This window comes from Heptranchias perlo, chromosome 2 (assembly GCF_035084215.1).
Source record: "Heptranchias perlo isolate sHepPer1 chromosome 2, sHepPer1.hap1, whole genome shotgun sequence".
NCBI classification, from domain to species: domain Eukaryota; kingdom Metazoa; phylum Chordata; class Chondrichthyes; order Hexanchiformes; family Hexanchidae; genus Heptranchias; species Heptranchias perlo.
In genome coordinates, this window is record NC_090326.1 from 17,172,158 (window position 1) to 17,194,232 (window position 22,075).

The following is a 22,075-nucleotide window of genomic DNA, read 5'->3' on the forward strand; positions in this document are numbered from 1 at the left end:
TCCACCTAATCTGACCTAACAACGTACCTTAGCCCCAAACTCTGAAGAACGACTCCCACTGCACTGCTGTGACATTTTTCTTTTTCCCACGTCAATCATCCTGTGGTCTTAGAGAAAGACTTGATGATTTAGCACTGAGTTACAGACAGGTTTTTGTACTTGGAACCCAAACCTAGCAGAAACCAGATTGACAACGCACAGGTTCATTTTATGTGGGAACTTTGCAGACAGACAGAAAGAGTCTTTCGTCCCATCAGTCTCAACTGGTTTCAAACTTATGTTCCAGAGGTGAAAAGAGGGTGTGCTAACCTACTGGACTACTCAATTCCACCATAATGGCAATAGTTCAACATTTGGATTTTGGTAGGTGAATACTTGGCTATGTAACTCATGCTTGCTAATATTTGCTAACAGTGGACATTTCTTGCTGCTTTTTCCACAAATGGTATGTTGGCCTTTATTGCAAGGGGGTTGGAGTACAAGAGTAAGGAAGTCTACTGCAATTGTACAGGGCTTTGGTGAGGCCACACCTGGGGCACTGTATACAGTTTTGGTCTCCTTACTAAGGAAGAATATACTTGCCTTAGAGGTGGTGCAAAGAAGGTTCACTAGATTGATTCCAGGGATGAGAGGGTTGTCCTATGAGGAGAGATTAATTAGATTGCCCTATACTCTCTGGAGTTTAGAAGAATGAGAGGTGATCTCATTGAAACATATAAGATTCTAAGAGGGTTTGATAGGGTAGATGCAGAGAGGATGTTTCCCCTGGCTGGAGAATCTAAAACTAGGGTACATAGTCTGAGGATTTAGGACTGAGATGAGGAGGAATTTCTTCACTCAGGGTTGTGAATTTTTGGAATTCTCTGCCCTAGAGTGCTGTGGATGCTCAATCGTTGAGCATATTCAAGACTAAGATGGATAGATTTTTGGAATCTAAGGGAATCAGGGGATATGGGGAGCAGGCAGGAAAGTGGAGTTGAGGTCGAAGATCAGCCATGATCTTATAGAATGGCTGAGCAGGCTCGAGGGGGCGTTCTTATCTGAAATATCTCGGATTGAAAATTGAAACTCAAAAACTCACTATTGGAAACTCCATACATAATCAGCCAAGTAGAAATTATTTGAGCAATTGACCTGCAGTGCTGTGGAGAGCTGTGATGCATGTTCACTCAGTTGCTCAAGGATATGTGTATATAAATGACTCAGGAAAGGAAGAACAAAACAAAGCCAGAACAAAAAGTAATTATCAAGAAAATCTCATTCGAGAGGATATGAAAATTCCTTAGACTGAAGAAAGTGAGTTCTGCAAGAAACACAGCAAGTCCCAACAATATACACAGAAAAGCTGGTGGTGTTTGAAGCTGCTAATGCAGTTCAGTCACATTAAACCATAACGAGCAAAATTACAAGATTGAACTTATATCTTAAACTCACTGTCAGACATCAGTGACTTCTATAAAGTCAATAAAAATAGCTTACTGTTAATATTTCCTTGCCACAAATTATAGGAAAATATAGTGTTCGCTATATATTTAAGCAAATGTATAGCCCAATCCTTGCGATCTGGGCATATACAAATTGTCACAAAGTAATGATTTTGCTCCTTACAAAAACATTGAAGGCATAGATATCTTATTATATACATTATACATATACATTATGTAGGTATACAGAACATACATTACTCCCCCCCCCCCCCCACCATTTTTCTGATCATGAGATGACCTGGAGAGGTTAAGATAACAAGTAGGAGCAAAGCAGCTGCCAATCTCGAGGAACTTCCATCAATAATTTGCCTGTAATTAATCCCAAGACCCGTTTATAGCACATCCCCAGTACGTGAGCAACTGCCTTAAAAGGGACAGGAAAGTTTGGCAGCTAAACATCACAATAACACTCCAGGTACTTGTGAGCAATGTCACAGGAGATCAACCAGTATCCATATATAAAAGGTAATAAAGTTACATAAAGGTAAATCTATGAGAAAAGCAAAACATGTCTGATAATCTCAATTGAAGGTTTCTAAACATGGTCAGCTGTGGTTTTAGGAGATCATTGCTCCCAAAGGAGAATGTTTAAAATTGCAATTACCATTAATATAAAAGTAAGTAATTTATTTGATCGTGTATTAGTATCTGTTTGGATTTGGATTGTCCATTTGAAATCAATTTTTTAAAAAGACTGTTCAGAGTACTAGTGTAGGCACTTACCTAGCGAGTTCAATAAAGAAATATCCAAGGAGACATCAGAATAAGACTTCACAGGTATGAAATCCAGGCCAGTCCGGTTGTCGCCTGTACTGCCATTTGCCCCTCCAGCCTAGAGCAATTAGAAAACTGCTTAAAATGTAGATTAGACTTATTGTCCTGCAATGTGTCTCAATGATAATTTTCCTGGGGTCTGGACAAACGAACATTTCACACTTCAATTATCATTTTATGCAGCATACTACTAAAGGTACTGTATAAACCCATTAATACAGGTAGATCTTTGTAAAGCAATTCATAATTCAGATAAGTGAAAATCTATCCAAAGGCAAGTGATCCAATAGCCAAGGATTGCTTTTGTTAATATATTTCCCACTCAAACACTAATCTATACACTTGATGAAACTGTATTCTGAGACCCTGAGGCCCATGATGTAAACACACATCTTGATAAGATGGACCAGGATTCTCAACACCTCCTTGACCAATACCATCTACTGGACCACAGCATACTACAAAAAGAAAAACCTTGAATTGAATACTGAAAACTAAAATGGAAACACAGCCAGTTCTGATGAAGAGATACAGCTGAAATATTGACCTCTCTCTCTGAGAAGCTAATCAACCAGCTGTGAATTATATTTTTCTTGAAAATGAATTTTTTGCTGACTCAGGGATGATAAATGTATGGCCTACACTTAAGTTTGTGTTTCAAAAAACACACCATACTGACACTGACAGATACAATAGTGTTTGTAATATTTTTTGCCTTCCACTTTGCAAAACTTAAGGTTCAAGTAACTTGGGCTCTTCCTTCTCTCCCCAAAACCTTTTATTCTCAGTCCTTTGCATTACAAGTATTTATATTTTTGCACTATCTCCCACGGTGGATTTGTAGCATTTGCTGAAGATGCAAGTACTTTGGCCCCATTTTAGAATGAAGTAGAGGGTGCGTTGGGGGCTCCGAAAATCAGAGAAATCCCAAGCGGGTTCGGAACTCAACTCCAACCCGCAGACTTCCGGGTTCCCCAATGACGTGTCTGGGTGCGCGCGCGCCTCACGAATGCAGAAGTACCACCGGCAATTAAAGCCGGCTGGATGATACTTAAGAGAGTTATTTAGAGAGTTGAAGTACTTGAGGTACTTAATTTTGTGCACATTGAAGCAGGGGTCCGATTTTCAAACATCCCCAGCATGTTTCCCGTGCTGTGGGAAACACTCCATGCTGCAAGAGACATGTTTCAGCCGGCAGTCAGTTGGACATTCAAATGCTTGTTTGACAGATGGGGATAAAAGGTGAGTTATTGCAGCAGGGGACTCAGTTCTTTTGGCTGGGAGATCTTTGTGTTTTCACTGAAAATTCTTAGTTTCCACTCAGAATTCTTCTGTTCACACATATTTAACAACTTTTCGAACCCCCTCAAACTGACATCATCGGGGAGAGTGGGGGGGGGCACCATGGCTGCATTCACCAGTACATTTGAGGACGAACAACATCACCAGCCTCACCAGGCACGGCGTGCACTTCCACCACAAGGAGCTCCATAACACAGTGCTGCACCACATGGACCTGCATAAGAGCACAGAGGGCAACAAGAGAGAGCGCGATGTCGCAGGATGCACTACCCTTGCCACAGGGTCTATAAGACCAAGGCTCAGCTTCCTGGACCTCTCTGAGGAGCAGTCTCAGAGTGAGTCGCCAGGTGGTCGCAGACATCTACAGTCTCCTTCACGCTGAGCTGCTCCCAGCTGGACCGAGCGGCATCTCATTACCCATCGCAGTTAAAGTCACCACTGCCCTCAACTTATTCGCCTCCAGATCATTCCAGGATGCCACTGGGGACATCACCGGGGTCTCTCAGTCTTCTGCACACAAATGCATAAGGCAGGTCACCGACGGCTTGTTTCGCAGAGCCTCGCAGTAGGTCAACTTCCTCATGGATGACCTCAGCTAGACGGAGAGGGCAATGGAATTTCACTCCGTGGCTGGCTTCCCACGGGTGCAGGGTGCAATCGATTGCACCCATATAGCAATACGAGCACCTCCACACGAGCCAGGACTGTTCATCAACAGAAAGGGGTATCACTCCATCAACGCCCAGCTTGTTTGTGACCACCGCAAAAGATTCCTTCACATGTGCACCAGATTCCCTGGCAGCTGCCACGATTCCTTCATTCTGAGGGAATCCAATATCCCACCCCTCTTCCATGCACTGAACACCCTTAAGGGCTGGCTCCTCGGGGACAAGGGTTACCCCCTGCACACGTGGCTCATGACATCTCTGAGGAACCCCATCAGTGAGCAACAGTCGATATAACAACAGCCACATCGCTACCAGGTCTACGATTGAGCATGCTATAGGGCTGCTCAAGATGCAATTTAGGTGACTTGATCGTTCTGGGGGAGCGCTTCAATACGCACCAGAGTGGGACGCATTATAGCAGGGTGTTGTGTCCTGCACAACATGGCACAAGAGAAGGGTGCCGCTTGAGGAGGCCCCATCCACATCTGCCATCCACATTGAGCAGGAGGAGGAGGAACCCATGGGCAGAGCAGCGGCTCACCTGGCTGTTCGTGAGGCCAGGGAGTTACTGATATGTGAACAGTTTTCCTAACATCAGCAAGTGTGAAGAGTCCAGTCCTCACACCACCTGGAAAGACCAGCGCCAACACCAGCTCCCTCCCCCCATCCCTGCACAAAGCATTCCTGCAATGACACATACACCCACTGTAAAGTGGTCCAATGGGTGGCATCAAATGTCGCCGTTCATGGTGAAGCTCATGAAAAGGCCCTATCACAAAAGCTAGTCAAGAATGGGCAAGACGTGGCAGTAGTGGTGAGAATGATAACATTTAATGTGACTTTAACAAAAAACAAATATAAATGAAAAACATGACAGTCTGTCAGACACCGTTGTGCATCCCCATCGAGCTCACAAATCCTTAGCTGCCTTCTTACTACCGCTTCTATGTGGTGTATCCCCTGTGGCTGCAGCAGAGGTAGTGGCAGGTTGCTCATGTTCATGCCCTGACCGATTAGATGCTTTCCGCCTATGCCCTCTGGGTTTTGGTGCCCATGAGAGCCCCTCCAAAGACTGCTCCACCTGCACCTGTGCAGGGGCAGTGTTGGCCACCTGGAGAGGAGGCAGCATTGCGGGTACTGGTTGAGAGGGGAACAACGGGTGGGAGGTGGGGGCGCTTTGAGTGGCATCCACTCTTCCATGTGCTCTGTCGCCATCATCCCTCTCCTGGACCAGGCCCACTCCACTCCTACCACCCTGCTGGACAACAGTTTGGAGGACACGTATGATGACTTGGAAGCCCAGTTGTGAAGCATGTGTCTGCCTGTTTAAGGCAACAGAACGTTGTTCGCCCTGAGTCCGAACGACCGTTGTTAGGGCCTGAATGGACTCATTTGTGAGCCGTGCTTGAAGCTCAACGGAGACTAGCCTTCTCTCCATCGCAGACATTCCCGCTTTTACCCGCGACACTATCTCAGACACTTGCTCAAGTCCCTGCGACACTATCTCAGAGATTCCCTCACGTACCTGTGCCACCATTCCACTCTTTCAGGAGTTGGACTCCTCCATCCTCTGCGCTATTGTGGAGAGTGCGTGTGGCACCTGTTCCAGTACCTCGCAAATGTGCTGCTGTCCCTCGATCATTCTCCTTTTAAAGGATGGCCCCTGGGGTTCAACATCTGCGTCCAGCTGAGCAGAGCCTGGAGAGGAATGCTCCCACCGACGCAGACTCTCCACAGCTGCCCCTGCCACCAGTGTCAGCTTGTGCTCACTTGTGTGTGGTGACTCACCAGGTGCCAACCCAACTAACTCACCACTAGGGCCCACCGAGGTGTGAGTATCTGCGCTGGTGGATGGCTCACTAAGATGTGACGGTGCCCCCTCAGAGACCGGCAGTCCTCTGAGGAATCGCCCTCTGCCATTGCTGCAGTCGTTGAAGGGCCTATAAGAGAACAGAAGGCAATATTAAGCATCATCACAGATGTGTAATGTTACGATGAGCATACTGAGGTGTTGGACATGCCAATCATTGTTAACATCAATTCATATTGTGTGTGATGAATGTTAAAGTTGTGTCACCAGACGTTTGTGGGGTGCCAGTCTCGCCGTCCCCGACGGACAGGCACTCGAGGGTGCGTCTGACCTCCAGGGCCTCCTGCTCCGCATCTGTGAGGACCACTATTTGTTGTGGCCCCCCCCTCCAGTCCTCGCCCTCTCACATGCATTTTGCGCTCTCTTCTCCTGGAAGGGGAGAAAGTACAGATGTGTGAGTGAGTGATAGTGAAGTGGCCAACCAATGAATGCATTGCTTTGGGTGAGGCTGACCGTGAAAGAGGTGCATCAGAGGGGTGAGTATGAGACAGAGGCATCACATTGGATCAGGATTGGTGAGATTGGTAAAGGTGGGGTGACTAATGGGGAGGTGAGGAAGTGCAGGTAAGTTGAGCATGAGCCTTAAGGAGTGAGGCAGGATGTGATGGAGTATTCTAGGCAGTGCCGAATGAGTTGGGGGTGGCAGTGAGGTGGAACATGGAATATAGTTAGGTCATTGAAACACTTACTGCACTGGATCCAGGTGCGGGAGACGTTGCTGCTGCTGGTGACCTCGTTTGCCACCTCTAGTCAGACCTTCTTGGTGGCAGGGGCAGGGCACTTCCTCCCGTCTGCGGGGTAAAACACTTTGCTCCTCCTCCTGACCCCATCCAGTAGCTGCTGCAGCGAGGCATTGCTAAATCTCGGAGCAGCCTTGCCCCTGTGCTGCTTCATATCGTGTGTTTTCTGGACTTTCCTGTAGCAAAAAGCCTTCGGAGCAATGGCTCTTTAAACAGAACTGCTCCAGCTGATAGCCTGTCCTGCGGGTGCGCAGTCCGCCCACTGCGCAGCTTTCGGACGGCAAACCCGGAAGCCACGTTAAGTGGCACCAATTCACTTGCGATCGCGTGCGAAATGGACTTATTTTATTAGTCGGGTTACCCATGCGCCCATTCACCCCCCCCCGCTGCCATTCCGCCTGTTCCATATTGGGGCCTTTATTTTTCCCTCCTCCTTCTCCTCCAAAACCTTTCTCCTTTTCCTCAGTTACTTAGCTATTAACCCACCCACCCCACCCCTTTAATTCCCTTGGGGATTTGTAGTTGTTGCTGAAATGGTCATTGATGTAGCACTGCACCAGGGAGGTTTTTTCTACAGTTGTGTATCCTATGACCAACATCTAAACAGATGGCCATTCACCATGGTCTTGGGACTGACTAACATCGGCCTCAAATGCTGATGCTATCAGCTGTAATATCTGAGGCCAGTAGCAAAGTGCCTAAAACATTCCTCTCTGGTCCCAACCCAAGCATCAGTCTCTCAGCAACACAAAAACCGCCTGAACCCAAATGCCATTAGTTCCAAATTACTCATTAGCTTAACCTGTATTAAGAACTCTGAGGGTAGAAGGAGGAAAATTTTTAATTATTTTCTCCTCTCATTCTTCCAGGTTGCTCTCGGGATACCCTAGTTCTACGGCAGCAAGGTGAAAACTGCAAACCCCACAATGAATCTCTCAGACAGAATTCATCAACAAGAACCATTAACTACCTGGACCTTTCCTCCTTTGGGATGTTGCGGTGCATTCTGAGTACTGTAGATCTGTAGCCGCAGGATGAAACTCAACTTCCACGATGCACCTCTAAGAATTTCTCCACAGCAGCTTGAAGTCTGTAGCATAAACAGACCTCACCTTCTCAAAGCCCATCTCTTCAACCAAACTTTCAGTCAATACTTCTGAGCCTGCCGCAAAGGCTCATCGGCCGCTTCTTGGAAAATTAAAGGCACCAGAAAAATGCAAGTTGCCGCTCAACAGAACTGACCATTTGGGTGGCATCAAATTATAATATGACCCTACCTGAACTGTTATTTTGCACAGTACTTTCAGCATAATCTATGGACACTCAGGAAATTCTCACCATTATTGGTTTAGATGTTTCTGGACAGGTGGGCTGCAATTTGGGTTCCTCTTTTATAAAAACTGCTGGAGCCTACAACAAAACAAAAAGTTAGTTAAGACAATGGAAGTACCGGGGAATGAAAAGGATTGGAGGAGGGGGTGGGGGTGGGGGGGGGGAAAAGAGAGGGGTAATGCAGTGATAAATGCATATGTGCCTGAATCAAAAAATAGGGCAATACACAATAATTGAAAAGTTAACAGTGAACTACTGAAAACTGAGATTTCTGAAAAGAGTCTAAAATTTGTTCACAATGAATAAGATCCACAACGAAAGAGTACTGGTCACCACTTAACAGCTTTTACAAATCCTGCTGCCATTTCAAATCAAACTGATTTCAACAGCTAATGCCCAAGAGATTGTGTGTCATAAGAATGTATCAAATTTCGGTCTGCTCTAGATTTTCTCCCGCGATCTGCTTCACCGGTCTGTCCCATAAGCTGGCGCCCCCGTCCCTTGCGATCAGCAGCTCACATTTACTGCCCAATATCTAGTCATAGGGCAGTGTGATACCAGAGTTGTATGAACTGGATACTGCAATCTCGCACTTGCCCTCGTCCACATTTATTCCATCTGCTGCACCTTTTGGTGAGGCGAGGTCGATTATAAATCATACAATAATGTAAACATATGAACATAAAAAAATGATGGACAGCAAAAGACCAGCTGGCTCATCCAGTCTGCCCCATACAGTCATAGTGTTAATGAACAACCTCATGATCCCCAACGCCCCCATCTGACACATCACTTCCTGGGAGAGGCAAAAAACCCAGGAAAATAATCCCTAGGCCGATCCAGGAAAAATAAAATCTGGGAAATGCCTCTCTGACCCAACCACGGTGATTCCAGGAGACCAGTGACCATGAGACGCATCGCCCAATACCCTGCCTAACTTTTCTATGCTGTGATACCAGCCACAGTAACGCACAGCAAATTTTAATCTATTTTGCAACGCTCACATTGAATATTTAATAATGCACCTCATAATATAGAAAATACAGCACATCATACAATCAATATTAGCAGGTTAAATACACTTTTCTGAAAATAACTGGCGCTAAACTTAAACAGGGAGCTTGCACTCTGTGTCTGACTTCCTTACCAGGTTGCTATTGGCTGTCTAGGCCCTTTTAGTTAGAGAGGAAGCCAAAGTCTTGACCTCTGACCCTCCCTCACCTAATCACGAGTCAAGCTGCCAATTAAACCTGCCACTGCCCTGCTGGGTCTGATTCTGGGTATCCAAACCCCAAAGAGCTCACATGAATGAAGCCATTATATCATGTTACACCCAATTTCCTCCAAGGACTATGTTAATGAACCGTGTCTCAATCTGATATATTAAAAAATTGTTTACTCATCTCCTTTTGGGAGAGCTCATAACATTCCCAGTCACCCTTTGTTCCAGTGGTCCCATCCTTTTAAGTCAGAAAAATACATGCTGGACCTCTGGGAATTAAGCCATAGAAATCACAAACTTGACTTTACATCAAAAACATATTATACCTTAAACAAAAAATCCCTTTGAGACCAAACAGTCAAAAGACCTGAAGCAGGACAATCGGTGAACTTAAAACCTTTGAATAGAGTTTTTCCCCATACTCACCCCAAGAATAAATATTTCAATATAGAAATATCAGACCGATGATATTTGATTCTGGATCTGCTTATGCCAGTGTTTGCAATCACTCTACATTGGTCAAAGGTAACATGTCCAAAACAGATGTTGCAGACTATGTTGATAGGTCACATATCAACAGAGTGGAACTGGTCAACTGATAAATGTGTTAAAGGCAACCTCTAGGATAATGCTTTATCCTTCAGTTTCCTTATAAAATCATGGCCATAGAACAAAAAGTATTTTTATAGGCTAAAGAACACAAATATGGAATGAAAAAAGGTCTTAAGTTCTGAAAGACTGTGTCAGCTACCCATGGAAAACTCTCGCTACCATTGCAGAAAACGTTAGTATTTGGCAATGAAAAAAAATCCTAGTCAATCAAACAGAAAATTTCCGGAATTTCTGGGACATTAGTGATGCTGCATTTATTGTCCGTCCCTAGTTGCCTGACAGCTGAGTAGCTTCAGAGGGCATTAAGAGTCAACCATGTATTGTGGGAGTGGAGTCACCTGTAGGCTGCTGATTCAGCATAACAACACCAGGCTATTTAATCCCCAACCTCAAACAAGTAGTCCTTATTGCACCAATGTGGTAGTTCCCAAACTGGCTATCCCTGTAGCCAGAGTCAGACTGAATTTGCATCAAATTAGAGGCAATTTTGCACTCTACACACGTCTTTTGGGAACCATAGGATTGAGGATGACTCAACTCAATCCATTTAAGAGAGAAGAAAACTTTATGGTATTGTATGGTTTCATTCAAACCCAGGTCTAAGTTGAGAGGGCGATAATAACCAAATGCGCTACTCAGCATCCTATTTGGCTCCAATTTTCTTGCACTTAAGTTGCAGGCATGCTCAGCCAATAGTGCAAGCATAAGGAAATAGTAAGTGGGATGATCACCAACCACAAAGCAGCAGCTTGAACTCAAACCCTGCCCGATTTCACTTTGCCATGTAGTATGGAGCTTTAACTCTACTATGCATCGTAATTTCCATCTTAAAGTAATAATTTGCGTCAAATTTCAGTTTCCATAAAGCAGAACAATGCTAAATCTGTAGCCTCACCTGCACTTCATCAAGACTCATATTGATATCTTTACTTGCTTTTTGCTCAATATTTCTTTTCTGTGAAAGAAAAGGTGCAAATGTTGTAGAACAATTAAAACAAAACATTCTCAAACCAATATAGCAGTACAATATCCCCCACCCCAATCTCTTATTAGATTATACAGTACTTTTTTAAAATACTTGGAAATGGTTCTGATATAGCGACAATTTTCATGTTATTTACATTTTTTTTAAAAAAAGAAATGATTATTGATATCAACGGGCAGTAGTTCAGTTTCACTCTGAATCCTCTGGACTTCACTGTGAAACAGGCACTAGATTACCATTAAGTTAAAACAGACTCAACGATACTCGATCACTGGTGCGATTGTAGAGTTGAGCTTGAATGTGAATCATTAAGTCTGTTTATAGAACATGAAAGTACCCTAGGGCTGCGTTAGAACGGTAAATATTCTGATATCTTATTAAATCAACAGATTACACTGGCAATTGTGCATCTTCCTTCTACGTCCTTCACTCCTGAGAAAATAATTATTGTAAAACTGATCAACACAGTACAGCTTTATGTCAAAAAAATGGGTTACTCATCCATGAAAACCCAGCTTCAAGATATTCTAAAGTATTAATTGACTAACTAACTAGTTTCTCTCCTTCTCATCCCATCCTCTTGTCGTTCTCCCCCTATGCATCCCCTCTGAAAGCAGAGATTCACATTGGGATAATCCGCAGTGACAGTAGTGTCATCAATGTTCATTACAGCCATGCAAAAGCGCTCTTCTTACCTGTGATAAATGATAGACAGCTTTGGAATGTTCCCCTGCAGTGATTTGATTCAACAAGTCATCCACCATTTTCTTTGTGGAGCTCCCACAGTTTTTAACAAACTCTTGTAAACTGCAGAGAAAATATACATTTAAAAAAAAATACACCCTGCAAAGCAAACTTAGGCTTTGCATATTCAAAAGATTTCTTGCAAAATTTCATGTAATCTATTGAAAAAAAAATGTTGCCATTTCAATGTACAATGAAAAGATTTTTGCTGTTAGTTGTTTTTGGATCTTCAAGTGATGGCTAAGTGAAGTTGCAAAGTCTAACAAATACTTACAAAAATAAATTTTATATATAATCTGTTTAGCGGCAAGGAAAAACTACTTAGTAATTACCAGCAAATTTATATCCAGCATTTCTGACAGTTAAAAGTTAAGAGTTCCTCTTATATAATGGTTTGCTGCCATCTGGTGGACATTTCCTACATCTCTATTTTGCATCATCAGGTGATGTGGCTCTACCAGATTGGAACTGCGAGGAGATAATCCTTTGACAATTCTCCTGGCCAATAATAATGTTTGTTGGCTTTATTTATTTCTCCTTCCATTAGCATTCAAAAGTTCTTCTAAAGAATGCATTTTCCTGTCCAGGAGACAATCTCTGAAGTACGATTTAAAAAAATACTTTCAAAGATGCACATGGAAAGTTAAAGTTGCAATAGTCAAGTCATTTAGCAGCCATTTCCTTTCATAATAACTTCTTACTGCATATGAAATTACCATGATATTTGGAGTCATAAAAGATGGCACTGAACATCAAGCTGGTTCTCCATTGCTGCATGATTGATAGCACTGTACCAGTACACACTTGTATGCAATTTCAAAAACAGAAATTTCTGGAAAATCCAAACTGCTTGGATGCAAGTATTATTTTCCGTGCAATACCAATAACAAAGGCTTTCTGTGAAGTACAAATTAATAAACGGGATTACCTTAAGGCACACTGCACCCCAGTCTCTTCTCCGTATGTGGTATACAACAGCTCTGTTTCCTCTGGGGTAAGGTTAGGGAAGATGGTGTTGTTTTGTATGGACTGAGCTGTATACACACAGTTCAGATAAGTAACTGCAATGGGTAAAGAAAGGCTTCTAAATGCTTTTACATCCAACGTATCTTCAATTTTAAACAAGAGAAGGGTCTGACAGCTTCAAGCATGTCATCAGTCAGGTTCAATTTACGTAATAACCTGATTACATTTCTTAGAGGTCCAAGAAATAACCCAAAGTATTTCTTCTAATCAAACTTCTTAAAACATATTGATGCAATAAACATATTGATATATTTTCTTTTCAAAAATTTGTAAGTTTTTCTCTCCATTCGTAATTTTCTCCCCTTTTTGTCCTCAAGATGTTAATTTAATATTTAATGGAAAGTCATGGAATAGGATAAGAAACCAAAGAATAATAAATAAGTTTAGCATCTGTGGTGTATCATGAAAGACACAAAAACAATTTGGCACATGAAAATTTAGTTGTATCATGACAATATACTGAGTGTCCCAGTGTAATACAGAAGGGTTACTGATAAGTAATGAAAGTGACACCAGGTGCAATATTTGTAGACTGACTGGATATAGAGAAATTGTTGTAAGGGAGATTGATAACAGGAAAAATGATGATCAAATTGACCACTAAAACTCTGAAAATTGAACACTGGCATTGTGTGTACTGAAATATGGCTTGAATTGCAAAAAGTCAAATTAAACCACGAATTTCAAGAATGGTTCAAGCACTATAGATTCCTACTCAAAAAACAACATTCGGGCTGGAGAAGTAGAGCAAGACTTACCTGATAAAGCTTTGTTCCTCCTGTCATCTTTAAACCCCATAGTATTTATGCCTGGTTGCAGTTTAGTTGTAAGGGAACTAAGATCCACTTGGCGAACCTCTTCCTCTGCAATGCCAATATAGAAGTCTAAATATGTATTCAAACCAGATTGCAAGTGATAAATCTGTACAGCTATTAAATGCAGTGATAAAAACAGAAAATGCTGCAAATACTCAGCAAGTCAGGCAGCATCTGTGGAGAAAGAAACAGAGTTAACGTTTCAGGTCGATGGCCCTTCGACAGAACTGGCCAATTCTGAGATTGATAGATTTCTGTGAACCAAGGGTATGGGGCTAAGGCTATATGGAGTTAGGACACAGATCCACCATCACTTTACTGAATGGCGGAACAGGCTCGAGGGGCTAAATGCCACTGCCACTTGCTGCCCTTGATATGCGTCACCTTCTCCTGCAAGAAAGCGGGAAAGGTGTCTGGGTGATCTGCCTGTCATGGTTGACTAGCTGCCAGTGTATGCGGCCTGCTTGCAACAGTGGTAATGTGTAAGAGTGAGAGGAAGCATCTGATTGGCAGAGTTGAGTACTGACGGAAAGAGTTTGTTGGTGTGTGGGTGATGGGGGGGTGCAGTGCGTGGAGCAGTGGATGCGGCTAGTGGTGCTATTGTAGGAGATGCCACTTGACAGTTGACCTCACTCACCTTGACCACTCGTGTCAAAGCATTGAACTTCTTCCTGCACTGCATCTGGGTTCATGGTGCTGTGCTGCTGACATTGAATTTGTCCTCCGCTGCCTCCCACTGCCTTTTGGGTATATGTCTGGAGGGCCTCTTGCCCTGCCCTGCCCTCCCCTCCCCCCCCACAGATATAGGATGTCCCTCCTTCTGTCCACCTCTTGCACCAAGGCCTCAACAGCAGAGAACCTTGGTTCATGCGCTCTCACAGGCCTGGCACAAACTCAGATCGGCAGATTGGTGAGGTCTGGCGTGCAGATTGGAGGATGCGGGATTTAGTGGAGCGCAACTGTTATTTAATGTTTTAACATAACTCATCAGTTTGTAAACATAGGGTCGGGACTTGCATCTGTGTTTTACATGTGCGATGTCTGATCTCTTTTCAGACTCTGTGCAGACAGCAGACTGTTATTTTTTTGCAAATAACAGGTACCGGCTACCTTTAAGAGATTTTAAGCGACTGGGGCTCCACCTGCTGGTGGAAAGTGTGCATTTCCTTGCATCTCCATGTCAGGCCTAGTTGTTAATGCTGCTTGAAGGCAAGTCCTCAGGCAGGACGAATGTCTCGTCCTGCCTGTGAAGGAAGCACCGGGCATGGGTTAATCGCGACACTTGCGCCCAGTTTCCGGCCTTATCCAATTTAAGCCCCAGTGTACTGTAGTAGACAGACTCTGCGCGCTGCAGTAGACAGACTCTGCGCGCTGCAGTAGACAGACTCTGCGCGCTGCAGTAGACAGACTCTGCGCGCTGCAGTAGACAGACTCTGCGCGCTGCAGTAGACAGACTCTGCGCGCTGCAGTAGACAGACTCTGCGCGCTGCAGTAGACAGACTCTGCGCGCTGCAGTAGACAGACTCTGCGCGCTGCAGTAGACAGACTCTGCGCGCTGCAGTAGACAGACTCTGCGCGCTGCAGTAGACAGACTCTGCGCGCTGCAGTAGACAGACTCTGCGCGCTGCAGTAGACAGACTCTGCGCGCTGCAGTAGACAGACTCTGCGCACTGTAGTTTATGAGTAAATGAAAACCACAAGTCCTGCTCTGCCTTCAACTCATTGAATGACACAGTGATATCAATATTCACTTTGAAAAGAAAATCAGGCACGGTGTAAAACAGGCTGCCGATTTGCTATCTCCTGTTTCGCGTACTGTGCAGACCAATTTCCCCCCCAGAATATTTCAACAAGAACCAAGCATTAAAGTCAACTTGCCTTCTGTTTCTGGATCAGACTGGTTTACAACAGCAAAGAGCAGAGGACCTTCGCCCTCCTTTTTGAGGTAGCCAATCTGCAACAAAATGCAATAAAACTGCACGTTAGATCAAATTTACAGTTTCGAGTTACAGTCAGAGTAAATGTTGTATTTTTATTCAGACTAAAACTACCCATCTGTTATGGAATCAAAACTTTTTCTTAAATTATTAAACAAAGTCAGCTTTCGTCTCAAAAAAACCCACTGAAGCATGTTGGTGGCCTGAATTCCAAGGGATTTGCCAGCAGTAGCAGCTCCTCTAAATTTAGGGCATCCAAGTCCTTCAATATTGTTAATCCACACCAAATGATTAGTGTTTTATACCTGGCATGGATAGTTCAAGCAACATTTTCATTGCACAGCCTCAACTATTCAAAACCATGGGTGTTTGAAGACACTGCAATGATACTAATGTAGATTACTCAAGAGGATCACACATATTTCTATGTTAGTTTCTCGGGTAATGCACATGAACAGCTAATAATGGCGCTATATCCACTGATGGTAACGTCAAATTAATATCATGTACCAAATAAGGTTTTCATAAGGTAAATCGGAATAAACTATTTCCACTGGTCAATGTGTTGGTAACTAGAGGGCATAAATTTACTTTCACAAAAAGAACAAAAGGAGAGATGAAGAGAATTGATTTTATGCAGAGGTTTGTCAAGGCATGGAACGCCCTATAATGGCAGAAGCAGAATCCATAGCAGCTTTTACAATGGAAGTGAATAAATAGTTGAAAAGAGAGAAATTTAAATTTATGGGGAAAGGGTAGGGGAATGGGACCAAGGCTAGCTGTTTGAGAGTCAACACAGGAGCTATGGGGCAAATGGCTTTCTTCTGTGCTGTATAATGCAATGACTTTATGAATACAAACCACCCCAGTTAAAGGGCATAAAGATGCAACCCGCAGAATAGGAGACACTGACTCATCTGCTGTACATTTCCAGTTTTTGTGTCACAGGAATTCAGAATACATCAATATAACAATAAGGAATGCCGCATACAACACTTGTGTCTGACAGCTTTAGAGACGAGGAAAGATTTGGGCAATAACTTAGCTATCTTAGCCATATCAGAACCCCAAAAAGCCGATCCTAGATAGCAGGATGCCATTCAGGCAGGCTTGAACAGTAGATCGTCTTATAGCATGGGAGATGTAAACACAGAGAAACAACTCCAGAATATGCTGCCTGTTTGCTTCAATCTGTAGTTTGCTAACATCGACATCTCTAATTCTCAATTTCTCAGCATTTTCCAACACTCTTCTCGGCCGCACTGACACCAGTGTCATTCTAATATTAAAAGATCAGATGGCAAACACTGAAAATCTGAAATAAAAGCACAAAATGCTGGTCACACGCAACAGGTCTAAAGGCAATTTAAAAAGAGAAATGATGTATTTTTACCTTAAACACCAAATCATATTTTCTCTTTTTAGATGCTGATTGACAATTGTGTATTTTCAGCATTTTCTGGTTTTATTTCACCGATATTAAATCTGCAGACAAAGGGATACCTGTGCCTCATTAGGACATCAACAGACTGCTGACCAATATAGGATTTATTTGTAGAGTCCATTCCATACTAGATAAAATATTGACTGAATTCTTTCAAGAGTTCAAATTACAAAAATATGCCATCAGTGTCATTATTTAACCACACAAAGGCCCACCAGCGTTTCACACTAAATTTCCAAAGTTTGTTTTGTGTTTTTAAGTGATGTCACCACATGCATTTACAGGTACCCAGGAGTGACTATGAGGCCATTTGAATGGCAAACCAGAACAAAATTGGAGCAGTTTATAACTTCTCAACTCCAACTGATCAGGAAAGGCTGAACAGGCTGGGGCTCTTTTCCCTAGAAAAGAGACGGCTGAGGGGTGACCTGATAGAGGTCTTTAGGACAATGAAAGGGTGTGATTGGGTAGATGTAGAGAAAATGTTTCCACTTGTGGGGGAGTCCAAAACTAGAGGTGATAAATATAAAATTGTCGCTAATAAATCCCCCAATAGGCAATTCAGGAGAAACTTCTTTACCCAAAGAGTGGTAGAATGTGGAACACGCAACCACAAGGAATAGTTGAGGTAAATAGCACAGATGCATTTAAGGGAAAGCTAAATAAGCACACGGGGGAGAAAGGAATAGAAGAGTATCCTGATAGGGTTACATGAAGCAGGGCGGGAGAAAGCTCGTGTGGAGCATAAACACCGGCATAGACCAGTTGGGCCGAATGGCCTGTTTCTGTGCTGTAGTTTCGGTGTAACATTATAACCTTGAAACTACTTGTGTATGCACATCTTATAGCTTGCACAATAGTATTTTTTCATGATTAACCATAGATTCTCATTCAACAAGCCTGCAGTGGTTCTCAATCTTTCAGTGAGGATGTTATCATGCATTATCTAGATGGTCACAAACTGCCAGCAAAGAAATCAGAACACAAAATTAAACTGCCCATGAACTTCACGGTATATATAGTGATTCCACCTCATTCACTTGATTGTAATAGATAGCAGTTATGGTTTATAACATCTGAACGCCTCTAAGAGTACATCGTTGCATTCGCTTAGATATCTGTCAATCTTTAACAGCTATTGTTAAAATTCATGCGGTAGGTTTGATCACTTGCGACTTTTTTTTTAAAAAGAACAAAACAGTGTGTTGTGTGTCATGGAGGATGGCAATATTGAAGGATCAATGATTGCATCACAATCACTGCAAATTTAAATCGAGTCAACAGTTGCTTACCAGAAAGTAACAAGTCACCAAATATTATATACACACATATTTTATCCTTTATCCAACTACTTCACTGATATACCTTGCTGTTGGGAGCATTTCTGCTAATTCTATCTCGAGCTTCATCCGCCGCATGTTCTACCAAGGCTAGGACATGTTCCTCAGCTGTACTGTCGGTTGAACTGCATGCGTTCCCTTCTGGCTCATACAAGTAACTGAAAGAGGAGAAGTTATCTGTGTAAAGGTTGATGACAGGAAGTGAGCACTGTAGTAAAATTAATTGCGTCCATGTTATGCAACTATAAGTACATTGTAACATATACCCCCCAACTAGTCTAACAGCAGAACCAAGGGAGTGCAACTTTGTTACAAGATCTCAAAATGTAGATAGAAGGCAACTCGGAATGAGTTAGCGAGTTTAGCCAGTGCGTGGCTGAGTCACACAAACCAGGAAGGCCAAGTGGAGTCCCCAGTCTATGACAAGTTAGCTGATCCCGGTCAGGTCAACAAAGTGGTACTTAAATTCGCAACCCCTCAGATAATGCAGCAGTCCGTGCCCGCATGCAGGAAGACCTGGACAACATCCATGCTTGGGCTGATAAGTGGCAAGTAACATTTGGCCAGACAAGTGCCAGGCAATGACCATCTCCAACAAGAGAGAGTCTAACCACCTCCTCTTGACATTGAACAGCATTCTCATCGCCGAATCCCCCATCAACAACATCCTGGGGGTCACCATTGACCAGAAACTTAACTGGACCAGCCACATAAATACTGTAGCTACAAGAGCAGGTCAGAGGCTGGGTATTCTGCAGCGAGTGACTCACCTCCTGACTCCCCAAAGCCTTTCCACCCTCTGCAAGGCACAAGTCAGGACTGTGATGGAATACTGTCCGCTTGCCTGGATGAGTGCAGCTCCAACAACACTCAAGAAGCTTGACACCATCCAGGACAAAGCAGTCTGCTTCATTGGTACCCCATCCACCACCTTAAACATTCACTCCCTCCACCACCAGTGCACCATGGCTGCTGCAGGTACCATCTACAAGATGCACTGCACCAACTCGCCAAGACTTCTTCGACAGCACCTCCCAAACCCACGACCTCTACCACCTAGGAGGACAGGGCAGCAGGCGGAAGGGAACACCACCTGCACGTTCCCCTCCAAGTCACACACCATCCTGCCTTGGAAATATATCGCCATTCCTTCATCGTCGCTGGGTCAAAATCCTGGAACTCCGTACCTAACAAGCATTGTGGGAGAACCTTCACTACACGGACTGCAGCGGTTCAAGAGGGCAGCTCACTACCACTTTCTCCAGGGCAATTTGGGACGGGCAATAAATTCTGGCCTTGCCAGCGATGCCCACATCCCATGAATGAATTAAAAAAAAATTGGCTTCAGTGTTCCTGGATCACAGAAGGAAAATGAATCAGCCAGGGTTCCCAGTCCTGATAACCATCCAGTGTATGCACATCAAGTGAGAACAGGATCAAAACACCCAATGATACTCACTGTCAATGTCACAAAAGAATAATGGCCACTTGGACAAGGGTGACCAGCACCAAGCAACTATATCCTAGCAAGGAGTCAATGTTTCAGGAGAGCACGTGTAGGAAAAATATAGACACTATTGGGTCAGATCACTTAAAGTCACATCAGTAGCTTTCAAGAGACTACTTAACCTGGGATAGAAAAGACTACTTAACCCAGGATAGAAAATTACATTCCTGCCAGAGGCACCACTGAAACCCCACGGAAACAGTGCCAGGACTGTAGCGGTATTACAATAAAGAAAGAAAAAGATACTTGCATTTATATAGTGCCTTTCATGACCCCAGGACATCCCAAAATACTTTGCAGCCATTTGAAGTACTTTTGAAGAGTAGTCACTGTTGTAATGTAGGAAACACAGTAGCCAATAGCAAGGTTCCACAAACAGCAATGTGATAATGACCAGATAATCTGTTTTTTAGTGGATGTTGGTTGAGGGATAAATATTGGCCAGGACATCAGGGAGAACTTCCCATCTCTTCTTCGAAATAGTGCCATGGGATGTTTTACATCCACCTGAGGGGGCAAACGGGGCTCTGGTTTGACAGCTCATCCGAAAAATAACACCCCTGATAGTGCAGCACTCCTTCAGTACTACACTGGAGCGTCAGCCTAGATTTTGTGCTCAAGTCTCTGGAGTGGGACTTGAACCCACAACCTTCTGACTTGGAGGCGAGAGTGCTACCCACTGAGCCACAGCTAACAATGTAGCTGCGATCTCTTTGTATTGTAATAGCTTAAATGACTACAAAATTTCATTGAATTCAGTTCTGTTCAAATTCGGCAGTGCTGTTGGGAGCTGAAATGCACATTCCCTCATAAGGTTATGTTGAAAGGGTTAGATGAAGAAGGGTGGGAGGGGGCTTGGATGCAGCATAAACACAGGCATGGACCAGTTGGGCCAAATGGCCTGTTTCTGTGCTTTACATTCTACGTAAGGTTGCAAAGCTGCAGACCCTTATTTTTATGTAAGGAAGAGTCATTTCACGACCACAGACCGTGAGTAACCTTGAATCATTACTTTGTCAGGTATGCTAGGCATTCTTATGCACTGAACAATCAGATTCTATAACAGAACGCCCTTCAATACTACCAGCCATCTCTGAGACAAGCAGGATAACTATTCTAGTCAAGTTTTTTTTTGGCTATCTAAAATCACTGCTGGCAATTCAACTACTCCTAACAGAACAGAGCTCATTTCACCTTAGTGGCTCTTTGAGAGCAGCAAACGTTTTGTCATTCATCGGACATATTTCTAACCAAGGTCTACAACCTCTCTCCTAAAATACACCACCCAATTTACAAACTTTCAAGAGGTGCTTTGGAAAAGAAGCATGGATTTCAAATTGCAATTCAATTTACCTTATGACCTCTTTACTTTGTTTCTTGGATTTCTTGGTAGTTGTTTCGACAGGTACTACAGTAACTTCTGTAACAGTTTCTTCTTGTGCTATATCTTCGTCGCCTAACAGTGCTGCCTGCTGAGAAAAATCGATCTCCTGCATGAATGTCATGCTGCGCTTCAAAGCTAACAGACGCTCCTGTAAGCAGAGAACACAGAAGGGCACGCTTTTTACTTCTCCCCAAGTCTGGGGTGAACTGCATGCACATGCACAGCATTTAGTGGTAGCTGGTCATTGATGTGTACTGTGTTTAATGACACTCCTGTGAATGAGAGTGAGTACAGATGAGCGTTGTTATGGCTCAATGGAGAAGAACACCAGTGGTGACATATGGTGTATGGATCACAGACTATGGCATGTCTTGGCAAAGACTCTATAGCCATAAACACCATAATGCAAGGTCACTGAGAGGTAATGGAGGAAACAAAACACATTCAGGGTAAAGCTGAACACATCTTAGATAATATTAAAATGCGTTCCAACTCTCCCAAAAAAAACACACACAAAACAATTTTAGGCATCACATACGGTTCAAACACAATAAAAGCACTAAATATTAACTTACTTCAATTATGCATCATGATAAAATGCATTTTAAGTATATTATAATTACTTCTCTTCTTTTACTTTAGGTATTCCTAGCAATGCAAACTATGGTGGGATAATTGAATGATGCACACATTGGACTCCTCATGCTAGTGATGGTTCAACACAAATATCAGTCTGGTTTGATCTAGTGTAAGTGTAGTATGCAGCACAACAACAGCTGAAAGGGACCAATCTCTGTGAAGACCTGAACCAAGATTGCTGCAGACACACAGTTTGTGATTGCCCTCCCTCTCTTTTCAGTCTGTTTCTCAGAGCTAGTTACAAGCT

General features: G+C 43.3%; 1 protein-coding gene across 6 annotated transcripts in view; it reads right to left on the reverse strand.

Moving 5' to 3' along the window:
- The window catches only part of brd9 (bromodomain containing 9), a 61,985-nt gene that overhangs the window by 16,499 nt on the left and 23,411 nt on the right, over positions 1–22,075 (reverse strand). For 3 of the 6 annotated variants that reach the window (XM_068000682.1, XM_068000641.1, XM_068000649.1), the window contains exons 7-15: positions 21,159–21,337; positions 18,324–18,456; positions 15,456–15,531; positions 13,521–13,625; positions 12,665–12,797; positions 11,688–11,799; positions 10,903–10,962; positions 8,180–8,251; positions 2,211–2,319 (exon numbers count right to left, since the gene is read on the reverse strand). In XM_068000682.1, coding sequence (XP_067856783.1) covers positions 2,211–2,319; positions 8,180–8,251; positions 10,903–10,962; positions 11,688–11,799; positions 12,665–12,797; positions 13,521–13,625; positions 15,456–15,531; positions 18,324–18,456; positions 21,159–21,337 — 979 coding nt within the window. The remainder of the gene's footprint in view (positions 1–2,210; positions 2,320–8,179; positions 8,252–10,902; positions 10,963–11,687; positions 11,800–12,664; positions 12,798–13,520; positions 13,626–15,455; positions 15,532–18,323; positions 18,457–21,158; positions 21,338–22,075) is intronic. The other 3 variants (XM_068000674.1, XM_068000667.1, XM_068000658.1) reach the window with 3 other exon arrangements.